Below are 12,741 nucleotides of genomic sequence, written 5' to 3'. Positions count from 1 at the left end.
AATTAGCAAAAAACAAATATATATATACATATATACATATATTTTTGATAATGATAATAAAAATAACTACAACAATAACAAGAAAAACAATAAAAAACAACAACACCAACAACAATAACAACGATGATGATGGTAATAATTATTTTTAAAATGTAATGAAGACGATGTTATTAATCATGGTAATGATAGCAATAATAGTAATTATAGGAAAAGCGATAATATTGAAAACAAATATGACAATGATAACAGTAATAGTAATGGCATTGATAATGATAACAATATGGTAACATAATGATATAAATATAGATACCATTATCAATGAGACTATGATGATGGTGATGCTGATTATGCTAATGATAACTGGTAATTATATTAATAATGATAATGATAACAATGATAATAATAATGATAACGATAATGATAATTATTATAGGAATATTGCTGACAATGATCATAATAATGTTAAAGATCATAATTATGATAATAAAGATGATAATTTTGATTTTGATAATGATAATGATTATGATTATGATAATGATTATGATAATTGTAATGATTATGATAATGACAACGATGATGATAATGATAATTATAGTAATAACAATAAAATTGATAACAATAGTAGTAATAATAATATTGATAATAATAATAATAACAGTAATAACAGTAATATTGATAATATTAGTAGTAATAACAATAACATTGATAACAATAATCATAATAACAATGATAACAATGACAACAATATAAAAATAATAGAACAACTGAGAAAAAATAATAATAAAAAAATTTAGTAATGATAATTATTAGGAAAATAACGATAACAATAATATAATTTCTAAATATAGAGAATGTGTGGCCCAACTGCATGCCTTTTAGTGCTCTGTTTTAACGCCAGGTATCTTTATGGCCGACGTGGACTGTAACCTCATTTTGAAGCTATTGTAGACTGAGGTACCTTTCATCTCCTCATTAAGACTCCCTATTTCATTTTTCTTTTCGTCATATTGTTTTTTGTTTATGTGCTTCTTTGCGCCTTTAATTTCATTCTTGAAGTCTAATATGAATCTACATTCTCTTTCTCTTTCCGTTTGGTTCGCTCTGAGGTGAACTAACGAAAATGTGAATAAGGTTTCATATCCATAGCTTTTTGGTTCATTATGCTCCACCTCCGTCTCTCTTTCTCTCTCCCTTCCTTTCAATCTCCCTCTCCCCCCCCTCTCTCTCTCCCTCCTTATCCCTCTCTCTCTCTCTCCCTTTTTTATCTGTAAACCTAAATCAACTCTAGAGAAAGACGAACATTTTATTACCAACCCTTATCCTACCCACGCTATAACGTCAAAGCTCTGTCTACAGCAAATTTTGTTATCATGATCCTCCCCATAAGACCATCCCTCAACTTTCTATCAGATGAACTCAGATCCTTACGACATCCTCGAAGGGGCACGCCATAGTAAGTTCCACGTTCCCTCCTCCATTCTCGTCTTATCAACGTTTGCACAGAGTTGTGGTAGATTCTTCGGTTTGTAACGAATGATGTGTTTTGCTAGTTTCGGTAATTTATTTATGTATTTCTATATTCCCCTCCTATTAGACTGTATTTTTTTTTGTAATTACCACAACGAAAATAAAATCCCTCAAAATCGTCTGTCAACTAGCCGATTTTAAGGAAAAAATTCACTTTGGTTAATACTGTTTTATCGTGAAACTGCAATGATCATACTTTTTGTTTATATCATTGTAATTACGTTTATCATTGTCAGTATCATAATCATTATTATCAATATCTTCATTATCATCAACATTCTTGCACTTACTGTCATTTTTATCATTATTATTATAGCTTATTTTGTTATTATTATCAATATTATTATCATAATCACTACTATTATTTTCATTATTTTTGTCATTAAAAGCATTATTCTTATTTTCATCATCATTTTTTTATTATTATTATTATTATCATTATTATTATTATGATTAGCGTTATTATTAGTATGTTTATCTTTGTTTTTTATATAATAATTATTAATATATTTACCTTTGTTTTTTATAATTTATTTTATTATGCTTATTATGGTTATTATTATTATTATTATTATTATTATGATGATGATGATGATAATGATGATGATAATGATAATGATAAAGATAATGATTATCATTACCATTATCATTATCATTATTATTATTATCATCATTATCATTATTATTATTAGTAGTAGTACTATTATTATTATAATTTCTATTTCTATTATTATTATTATTACTATTATTATTATTATTACTATCATTATTATTATTACCATTAACTGTTATCATTATTATTATTATTGTTATTATTGATATTATTATTGTTGTTATTTTCATTATTATTATCATTATTTTTTGTATTTGTCCTTATCAGTATCATTATTTCTATTAATATTGGTACTGTTATTATTATCATAATTTTTACTATTTTTTATCATTATTACTATTACTACTTCTATTTCTAATATTATTATTATCATCTTTCTTATTTTATTTTTGTTATTATTTTTATCATCATTGCTTTTATTACTTTTGCTACTGTTATTATAATTTTCATTTTGCCAATATCATTATCCTTCTCATTACTATTACTACTTCTATTGTTATTATTATTATCACTGTTATTTTATTGTTATTGTTACTATTATCTTTATAGTTGTTATTATTATAATTTCTTCATTGTCATCATTAGTATCATTAGTATTGTTATCATCATTATTAATAGTTATTATTATTACTCTTATTGATATTAATATCATTGTCATTGCTATTATTATTATCTTTATTAGTATAATTATCATCCTTATTACTGTCATTTTGATTATCGTTTTAAATTTATTTGTCTGTATTATTATTCTGATGATCAGTATCATAATTATATTCGCTTTTTTCTCAATGATTATCATATTTATCATTCCTTGTACTACTGCAATTATTAATGTTATTATTATCTATATTGTCATTGTTATCATTATTACTATTATCATTATTTTTATTATCAATATAATTATTATCATTATTATATTGTTACTATTATTATTATTACTACTGTTATCATCATTATTATTTGTTTTATCATTATCATTATTCTCAATATTATCATTATAATTTCTACAATAATTATTGCTATGAATATTATTATTGCTATCATTATTATTATTAATGATTATTATTATTGTTATCATTATAATTATCAATGATTATTATTATGATTTTTATCTTTATTATTATTATTATTATTATCATTATAATCATTATTTTAGTTATTACTAATATTATCATTATTGTTATTTTTGTTACTATTTTCATCATTGTTATTATTATTATTATCATTATTATATTGTCATTATTATTATTACTATTATATTGTCATTATTATTATTATTATAGTCATTATTATAATTAATATCATTATCATTGTTTTCATTATCATTACTATTATCAATATTATTGCTGGTATTATTTTTATCATTATTATCATTGTCATTATTATTTTCAGTATCATTACTATTATCAGTGTCATTATTATTTTCAGTATCATTACTATTAATATTATTATTATCAGCATAACTATTACTATTAGTATTATCATTAATATTATCACTATCTTCATCATTATCGTTATCATCGTTGTTTTTGTCATAATTATAATAATAATTATTAATATTATCATCATCATTATCATTATTACTGTTATCATTACCATATTATTATTGTTATTGATGTCATTATTCATTTTTAAAGCTTTTCAGCTGGTTTTGTGCGTGTGGTAGCTTGTTAAAGCCTTTAAACTGGGATATCCAGCACCTTCCTTAATATTCTAGCCGATCCTAGTAATGCAGAGAACAGAACTCTGTCCACTTCTTTCTCGTCCACCTCTAGCATTTTCTAAAACTCTTCCAGTCGTACTACTGTCCCCAGGGCTCCAACAATAACAGCTACTACATTTGTTGATGTCATCCACAGCCGACTTATATCCCTGCAATGTTCTGATATTTTTCTATATTCTTCTCCTTTTCTTCTATTCTTGCATCCCCTGGCATTGCTATGTCTATTATCCAAGTATGGTTCATTTCCTTTGTCCTTCACAATGATGTCTGGTCTGCGGGCTTGTATTACGTGATTTGTTTGTACTGAAAAATTTTAACATTCTCATTCTCTAGCCCCTTCTCTGCCGTGTGATCGTACCAATTCCTTTCATGTTGGAGTCTGCATCTTTTGCAAAGGTTCCAGTGGACCAACTGTGCCAATTTATCGTGCCTCCTCTTATACTCAGTTTGAGCAATCTTGGAACATTTACTGAGAATGTGGAACGTGGTCTCGTCTCTCTCGTTATACACTCTGCAGAGAGATGTTCCAGACTGCTTTTCTATTTTGACTTTCCTCCATCGTGTTGGTAATGCCTGGTCTTGCGCCGCGGTGATGAGTCCCTCTGTTTCTTTCTTCATATAGCCATTCTTTATCCACTTGCAGTTCCTCTTTATGTCTGTCTTGTCCGCTATCTTGGCATACTGCCCATGTAGTGCTTTCTCCTTCCAATCCTTCTCCTTTGTTTCTTTCTGTCGGTTTTGATATTCACTTTTGGATCTTGTTTTCGTCAGTCTCTTCAGCAGCCTGTTATATCCTTTCTCATCGTTTTTGATGTAATCCGACAATCCATGCTCCTCAGTTCTGATGGTTTCCTCTGCTGATTGCAATCCTCGTCCACCTTCATTTCTCTGCAAGTACTGTCTAGCCACATTTGCTCTCCGGTGTAGAGTTCTGTTGGTCATTAATTTGTGTGTCTTTCTGTCCATATTCTGTAATTCTTCCTATGTCCAGTCAAGGATCCCTCTAGAGTATCTGAGCGCAGCAACTGCCCATGTGTCAATTGTTCTTATAACATTGCCACCATTGAGTTTCGATTTCAGTAGTAGTTTGATTATCCTCTTGTATTCTTTCCTGGTCTTTTCCTTCATCTTGATATCACTCGCCACCAAAACACCCACGTATTTGTACTCCCCATTACCCAGATCTTCCATCTGTTCGCCTTCATGTAACAAGATCCCATCATCTTCCTCCTTCCCTCTTTTCATCACGATGGTGGCACACTTTTGCATTCCGAATCTCATCCGTATGTCTTGTGTGTATATTCTTTCAGTATGTATCAAAGACTCCAATTCACTTTTGTTTTTCCTGTATAGTTTCAGATCGTCCATATAACAGGTGGTTAATCTTACCAGATGGTGTTCTGGTAAGATTGTACCCTTTCTTATCCTCTCTGAGCATTACACTCAATGGTGTCAGGCAGATGATGAATAGTAAGGGTGATAGCGAATCTCCTTGGAATATCCCTCTCTGGATATTCACCATAGCCAGATGTTGTCCATCACATTCTAAATTTGTGGTCCACTTCATCATGCTTCTGCACAGCAGAGTCCTTATTCCTTCTGCCACCCCCACCATCCTCAGCGTTTCCAATATCCAAGAATGTGGCACCAAGTCATACGCTTTTTGGTAGTCCGCTGTTTACAATCCTTCAGTATCACCTTATCAGGCATCAGATGGTCTTTTGTTCCTCTGTATCCTGCTCTACATCCCTTTTGTTCTCCAGTCAGATCATTGTCTTCCAGTTGCCTGTATATCTCAACAGACAACATGGATGTCAACAACTTCCATACAATAGGTGCGCAGGTGATCGGTCTAAAGTTTCCTGGTATCCCTCCTTTTGATTTATCCTTTTGTATCAGTACAGTTCTCCCAGTTGCCATCCATGTAGGTGTATGTGCTATCTCCAGGCATTCATTCAGATGTTCGGCAAGCTTGCCGTGAAGGTTGGTCAGGTTTTTTATCCAAAACCCTTGCACAGCTTCTGGGCCTGGAGCTTTCCAGTTTGGTAACTTCACTAGCGCTTTCTTCAGCATCTCTTCTGTTATTCTCACGTCTTGTTGTCTGTTTGGTCTTTCCAGCTTCTGTTGTACTCTTTCAATCCATGGTGCATCTCTATCATGTTCGGTTGCTTGTCTAAATGTCCTTCTCGTGGTTGTTATCAAACATCCGGTTTTGTTGGTAATGTTTCACTCTGTCCTCATACCTCTTCAGTTTCGCTGCATTTCGTAATTTATCATTGTAGTCCCTGTTCACTGCTTCCTTTACTCTGCTTATCTCTTTTTGGATCTCTTGCACCCTTGTTTTCAGCTTTCGCTTCCATGGTGGTTCTTCATATTCCTTCCTGTTCTTAACCAGTTTCTGTGTGACTATCTCTGGATTCATTCAGTTTCGTGATGTTATCAATCGGTATAGATTCTATGACTTCGTTTATCTTCTTCAACTCCTCTGTGATCTTCCGTTTGTCCACATATCTGATGTTAAGTAACTGTTTTCTCATTATCTGTAGCCCATCTCTTTGGGTCTTTATTCTTTCAACTAGATCCCTCTTCTCTTCTGTTAGCAATGTCACATCCCTGATGTTATCAGATCCCTGTTGGTGTTGCTCACTTCTTGGTCCATTATCGATTCTAGCCAATTCAGTTGCCTCCGCCATTCTCGTCATCTCTGCAGTGTCTCCCTCTCCATCCCTTTCATTAGTCTCCATTTCTCTCATTTTGATCTCGTCAAGCTCCTCAGATGTTAACCACTTTTTGTTTACTATCACTCGTGCCTGCATTGTCAGTCTGTTTGTAGTCGGTGTGAATCCACTGTCTTTCCAGATCTTATCCATTCTCTGCATGTAGCCTCTCTTGTTTGGTTCACTGCGGTAATAGCACTGCAAATTCTTGATGTTACCTGCTCTCGAAAACTTCCTACGTTGATTAGCTGTCTCTTCAATATATTATTATTATTATTTTTTATTATTATTATTATTATTGTTATTATTATTTTGTATCGGTGACCCTGTTGCCTTGAATGGCATACTGATAATAATGATTAGTGTCATCATTATTATCAAAATAATAGTAATTATCATTATTAGTATCATATTGTTATCATTATCAATATTATCATTTTTACTGTCATTATGATTACTTTATCCTTTACTCTGCTTATCTCTTTTTGGATCTCTTGCACCCTTGTTTTCATTGTTATTATTTTATTTGCTATCCTTACTTTTATTATAATCATTATAATTATCATCATCATTATCATGATAATGATAAAAGTACAGTGCCGAAAGCAAAAGCTTATTGCGCATCTTAATGTCAAATGTAATTGCATCGGATATCTCCAGAGTTTAATTGTCGTGATTACTTTGATGTGCGCTACAAATGATGGAATTAATAGTGGACATTGCAATAATGTCAGCTCTCCCCTTCATCTTCTGCCGTTAATTCTTATAGAAGATATTCATAGCTAGTGGTACGTATTTGCTCGTGATGGAATTTCATAATATGTGGATTTTTTCGATGTGAATAATTCCGTTGCTAATGTGACATTCAACTCGAAATACGCATTTCTATAGTCATCAATTACCCTTATATGTGTAGCTCCGGCTTGCTTTATTCACAATCTAAGCGATATCATTATGGTTTATATAATCGGTACAGAACTGGTATACAGAATTTCACTTGAATATATATTGTGCAATTTTAGAATCCTTTGTGCGATTAAAGCGTAATCCTCTCCAAATAATGTAGTGCATTTTTGCAATAAGAATACATTTTTTCCAAACATTTTTTTTCTTTCAATTTTCTGTGTATGTAAACGAGACTTGGCTTTAAGAACGAAGAGTCCCTGAGTCCCAATACGTGGGAAATGTCTCGCTGAGGTTTGAATCGAGCTATAGAAGGATAAAGAAGGATGACGGAAAATACAAGAATAATAAAGTAGCGGGAGGGAGAATTATTTTCTTGTCTTTCTTTGGTCATAACCATATACCTTTCTCTTTCTCTCTCTCTCTCTCTCTCTCTCTCTCTCTCTCTCTCTCTCTCTCTCTCTCTCTCTCTCTCTCTCTCTCTCTCTCTCCATCCTCCCCCTCCTCTCCCTCTCTCTTACTCTCTCGTTATCAACCCAAACGAACGCTTTTCCCATTATTTCTGTTTGTACAACACGGTCTGCAGGGTCATACGTGCGCCATTTTTTATTTTTTTTTTAAATCCCAGAAAGGATGTATACCTTGTTTTGGGGACTAGGGATTAATATATTCTTTACGCAATATTTTTTTTTTCATATTGAACACAAACATGCAAATGTACTCAGCACTGTCGGAGGCGTTTAGAATTTTTGCTCCGTTTGCCTTTCTGCGTCAATCTGTGACTGCTAAAAATCATAACAAAGTAAGCTGGAAACAGTCAGTTCTGACGAGTATCTTTTTTCATTCCTCCCTTTTGCAGTTTATTTATTGACTTAAGGATTTTTTCCCTTTCTCTCTCTCTTTCTTTTCTTCCCTCACTCCCCCCTTCCCTTTCCTCATTCCATAGCCTTCACCCCCCCCCCCTCTCTCTCTCTCTCTCCTCCTCGTCCTCGTCGTCGTCGTCGTCGTCCTCCTCCTCCTCCTCCTCCTCCTCCTAAGCTGCCGAGAACAATACACATATCCCCTTCCTTGCACCAGACACGCTGTGCTATTCCGTTTAGACAAGCATAATCTCACGCCACTTGGCACAGCACGGAGCACATACACACGCTGTAGCCAACCATTTACAACGGAGAGGAAGGGATACCAAAGCACGAGCCGAAACTTAGCTCTTAAATCTGAAGGCTGTTAGACACTGTCTTAGGTTTTATCATTACGGTAATGTATTGAAATTAGAGAGGAAAGGAGGAGAGGACAGAGGGAAAGAAGGAGGGGGTGGGAGGGAAAGAGAGAGAAAACATGGATAGAGGGAGGGAAGGGGGGACAAAGAGGGAAGGTAGGGCGGTTGGAAGAGAGGGAAATATAGAGAAATGTTAGGGAAAGAGAGGGGGGGGGGGGCAGAAAAATAGAAGGGAATAAAAGCAGTGTCTAGGATAGAGGGAAAAGGGACAGGAGGGAATGAAGGAAAAAGAGGGAAAGGGAGGGTGAGGGAAAGAAGCATGGAGGTGGAGGGAACGAGAGAATAATTCGCTTAAAGAGAGAGACAGAATACGAAATAAAAAAGAGAGGATATGTGTCACTTTAACTCCATTTCCGAATGATTTGAAATTGTGCCTAAACACAAACGGCAAAATTAAACCTATGAATGTGCAATTGCATCTCATAGAATTTGCATTATGTTTAATCTAAAAATATTTTCATTCCGACATGCTGACTCGCACGAAATCCCAAGTGTCGACATCTGAAAGGGGGATAAAAGATTCAGGAAAAAGAAATATTGATAAAGCAGAAAACCGGAATATGTGAAGATATGTAAAAACTATGCAAAGTAAAGGAAGAGAGGAATGTAGACATTGGAGAAAGAAGATGAATATATTGTGAGATAGAAACAGGGAAGAAAGAGATGGAATGGGAGAGGCAGACTGGGAGTAAGATCGATGGCAAATTAATATATAAATAGATAGATGGATGAATGGATGGATGGATGGATGGATGGATGGATGGATGGATGGATGGATGAATGAATGAATGAATGAATGAATGAATGAATGAATGAATGAATGGATAGATGGATGGATAGACTGATACAGGTAGACAGACAGACGGAAAGAGAGAGTAAGAGAGAGAGAGAAACTGGGAGGGTAGGAGTATAAAGAGTAGAAAAGGGAGATAACTAAGGGAAGTGAAACAGAGTAATAGAGAAAATTAGAAGATTGTAGATGGTGTTAAAAAGCATAACAGGGGAATCAGTTATGAATGAATTTAAGTGACCGATAAATTCAGAAATTAAAATTAAAATAAAATAAAAAGTATGAAAAACGTTAAAGCAGACACAAGGAAATACTTGGAAATGGTGAAAGGGAGAGTGCGAATAATCAGGCACAGGCATTGCGAGAATATGTACATTCTGTACGAGGGTAAACAAAGAAGCACGTGCATACAATTAAACAAACTCTTACATTTAAATACATTCACACACACACGCTTACACACACACACATATTGAGAGAGAGAGAGAGAGAGAGAGAGAGAGAGAGAGAGAGAGAGAGAGAGAGAGAGAGAGAGAGAGAGAGAGAGAGAGAGAGAGAGAGAGAGATTGATTTACGCGTGAAACTCCTTTTCTAGTTATGCATAGAGCTCAACATGATATAAAAAAAAGTCTCAGCGTTAGTGTAATGTTTCATAAGAAAGTCTTTCAATACTTCTCGAACGAAAACATGTGCAACAGAGAGAAAAAAAAAGATAAGGATACGATAAAAAAACAAAAACAAAAAAAAAAAAAAACGTTGAATGGAAAGCGAGATGGAATACTCGGAATGGAAGAAATGGAAATGCTGATTTTTTTAAGGGAGAGTATAATAATGTATGGAACACATGCGTATATAGACTCGCACACACACACTAAAGGGAAATAAATAAATAGAATTAGTAAATAGAATTAGACCCATTACCAGTAAACCTGTTTAATTATAGATTTACTTGTATTCATGTAGATCAGAGATGTATACATAAGCTTTTTTTTTTTCCTTTGTTCTTTTCATACTGTTCCTTTTCCTCTCTTCTGCCTGTCCATTTCCTGCCTTCCTACCCTATATCCTCTCCTTTCTATTTACCTCTGTCATTGCCTCTCTTCCCTCCTCACTTTCCTCACTGACCCAGCTAGACTTCAGGCCCAAAATATATATTTTTTTTACCTTTACCCCCACCTTTTATCTCTGTCTTCTCCCCCTTCCCTTTCTTTCCTTTTTTTTCTCCCTACCCTTACCTCTTCCTCTTCCCACCTACTTCTCTTTCCTTTCTTTTTTTATCTACTCCCCATCGCTCTTTCTTAATGTCTTCCTTACAGCTCCCAACTTTGTGTCTAATCCCTATCACCCGTTTACCATGTTCCCCATTTTCCTACCGCTCCCATCTTCCGCATTCCCCTCTACTCCGCCTCCCATTTTCTCTCCATTCCTATTCTTTCCCTATCTCTTCCTATGTCTTTCTCGCTAGTCCACTCACTACCCCTTCCCCACTTCTTTTCTCTCCTCTCCCTATTTTCCTACCACTTCGCACAGTCCCCATCTCCCTTTCTCTTTCGTCCACACTGTTTATTTTTCATCTTCCCTCTCCTAGCTTCCATACCATCCGTCTTCCTCCTCCCAATCCCTAAATTTCCCCCTTTTATCTTCTTTCCTTCCCCTCTCCTACCTCCCCCCCCCCCTCTCCTCCACCCCTTCGTCTCTCGTCCATCCTCAACTCTTTCCCTTCCTTCCCTTCTTCCCCTCCCACTCCCCTCAGCATGACCCCCCCCCCACACAATAGTCTTCCCTGACAGCTGATGGTCCCCCTGATGGGATCCCGCCCCATGAGTAACGAGGAAAGCCATCAACAGCAACAGACACGTAAGGCTTCTGATTGATGCGATAGAGGCGACGTCCTGCTATGCGTCTGACTCGATTAGATCGCTCCTCAATTAACTTACCTGCTTCTTGCTTGCATCCTTGGTTACGAGGTGTGGATAATTCTACCTCGTGTGTGTTTCTGTGAGTGTGGGTTAAGTCAGCTTGCGGCTATGGTCTGTGTGGATGCGTTGAGTCAGTATATGTGGGGCATGAAATCTACGTGTGCGTGACGAGTCTCTTTGTGTATGTGAATCCCTGTGTGTGTGTGTCTTTGTAGTACATCTGGCATGTGGACGATGTGCAGTGACACGATTATCCTACCATTTTTTTTAATATCCTGATTAAGGTTATCAAACTAGCGCACCTTAAATACCTGTATAACATGTAGCTTGTAACTATCCCTTTAATAAGAACTAGAGCTATAAATCCATCATGTATTCAGAAGTGCAATTACTTGTGTGTACACGGGACAATGATACCATCATAGTCAACGAAGTCTCCGATGGTCAACAGTACAAGTATAACCACGATGCACAACGATATACTACAACATTCTGTCACTGCCACTGTCTTTTCGGACCGTGGCTTACCTATATACTTCGTTCTACCGCTATAACAATGCTGTAGTTTACCCTTAACACAAGATAAATTGGCTCATATGTCTCGCATAACTAACGCTCCTACGACAGGGCAATTTATCATCATCATTGGAATCATCGCAGGCCCCATCCACATACCGTTACAACATTTACACCCATTCTAAACTCGTATAGTGCGATTATGTTCTATTTCTTACTCTATAATCAATTTCATCATATCCATTATAATCATCAAAGGTTTATCTTTTTCTAGCCCTAATACTGAAGAAAAAATTATGAATGATTAGAAAATACTAACCCAATCTAATAAATAACACAAGAGTAGATAATCATGAAAATGAGCGAAAAGAAACACGGTTAAAATTAAATAATAATAGAGAAGAAAATTATGAAAACAACATACATCCTAGGTATAAAGACGTATGCTGCCTATCTGAATAGATATGCATGTATTTCTGTATTTTTATCTTTATGTTTATATATGAACACAAATAAACTCAATGTGTACGCAGAAATGGAGAGAAAAATTGCCGCAATATATGAGGAATTGAGCGTAACGTTTCGAACTCATCAAGAGTTTCTCTTCCAATGAAGATGAATTCTCGAAAAACCGAGACGATTTCGAAAAGTTACGTACATTATTTTCTCCTGCTGTGACTGGGACACACACATACAGACACAGACACACACACACGCACGCACGCACGCACGCACGCACGCACGCACACACACA

At 35.0% G+C, this 12,741-nt stretch overlaps 1 protein-coding gene across 1 annotated transcript; it reads right to left on the bottom strand.

Moving 5' to 3' along the window:
• Positions 1–3,921: 3,921 nt before the first annotated feature.
• LOC138859587 (uncharacterized) lies at positions 3,922–4,829 on the bottom strand. Its single transcript, XM_070115263.1, has 2 exons — positions 4,168–4,829; positions 3,922–4,135 (listed from the first exon to the last, which is right to left on the bottom strand). Exons 1-2 carry the CDS (start codon positions 4,827–4,829, stop codon positions 3,922–3,924), a joined length of 876 nt encoding a protein of 291 aa, XP_069971364.1.
• Between the last annotated feature and the right edge of the window lie 7,912 nt (positions 4,830–12,741).

Source organism: Penaeus vannamei, chromosome 3 (genome assembly GCF_042767895.1).
Source record: "Penaeus vannamei isolate JL-2024 chromosome 3, ASM4276789v1, whole genome shotgun sequence".
Classification (NCBI taxonomy): domain Eukaryota; kingdom Metazoa; phylum Arthropoda; class Malacostraca; order Decapoda; family Penaeidae; genus Penaeus; species Penaeus vannamei.
Note: the sequence above shows the minus strand (reverse complement) of the source record. Positions and strands in the feature narration are given on the sequence as shown.

Coding starts and splice junctions, on each gene's coding strand:
- LOC138859587 (XM_070115263.1), bottom strand. CDS start 4,829: ATGGACAGAAAGACACACAAATTAATGACCAACAGAACTCTACACCGG. Junction 4,136..4,167: donor GAGAATGTTAAAATTTTTCA/GTACAAACAAAT, acceptor ACAAGCCCGCAG/ACCAGACATCATTGTGAAGG.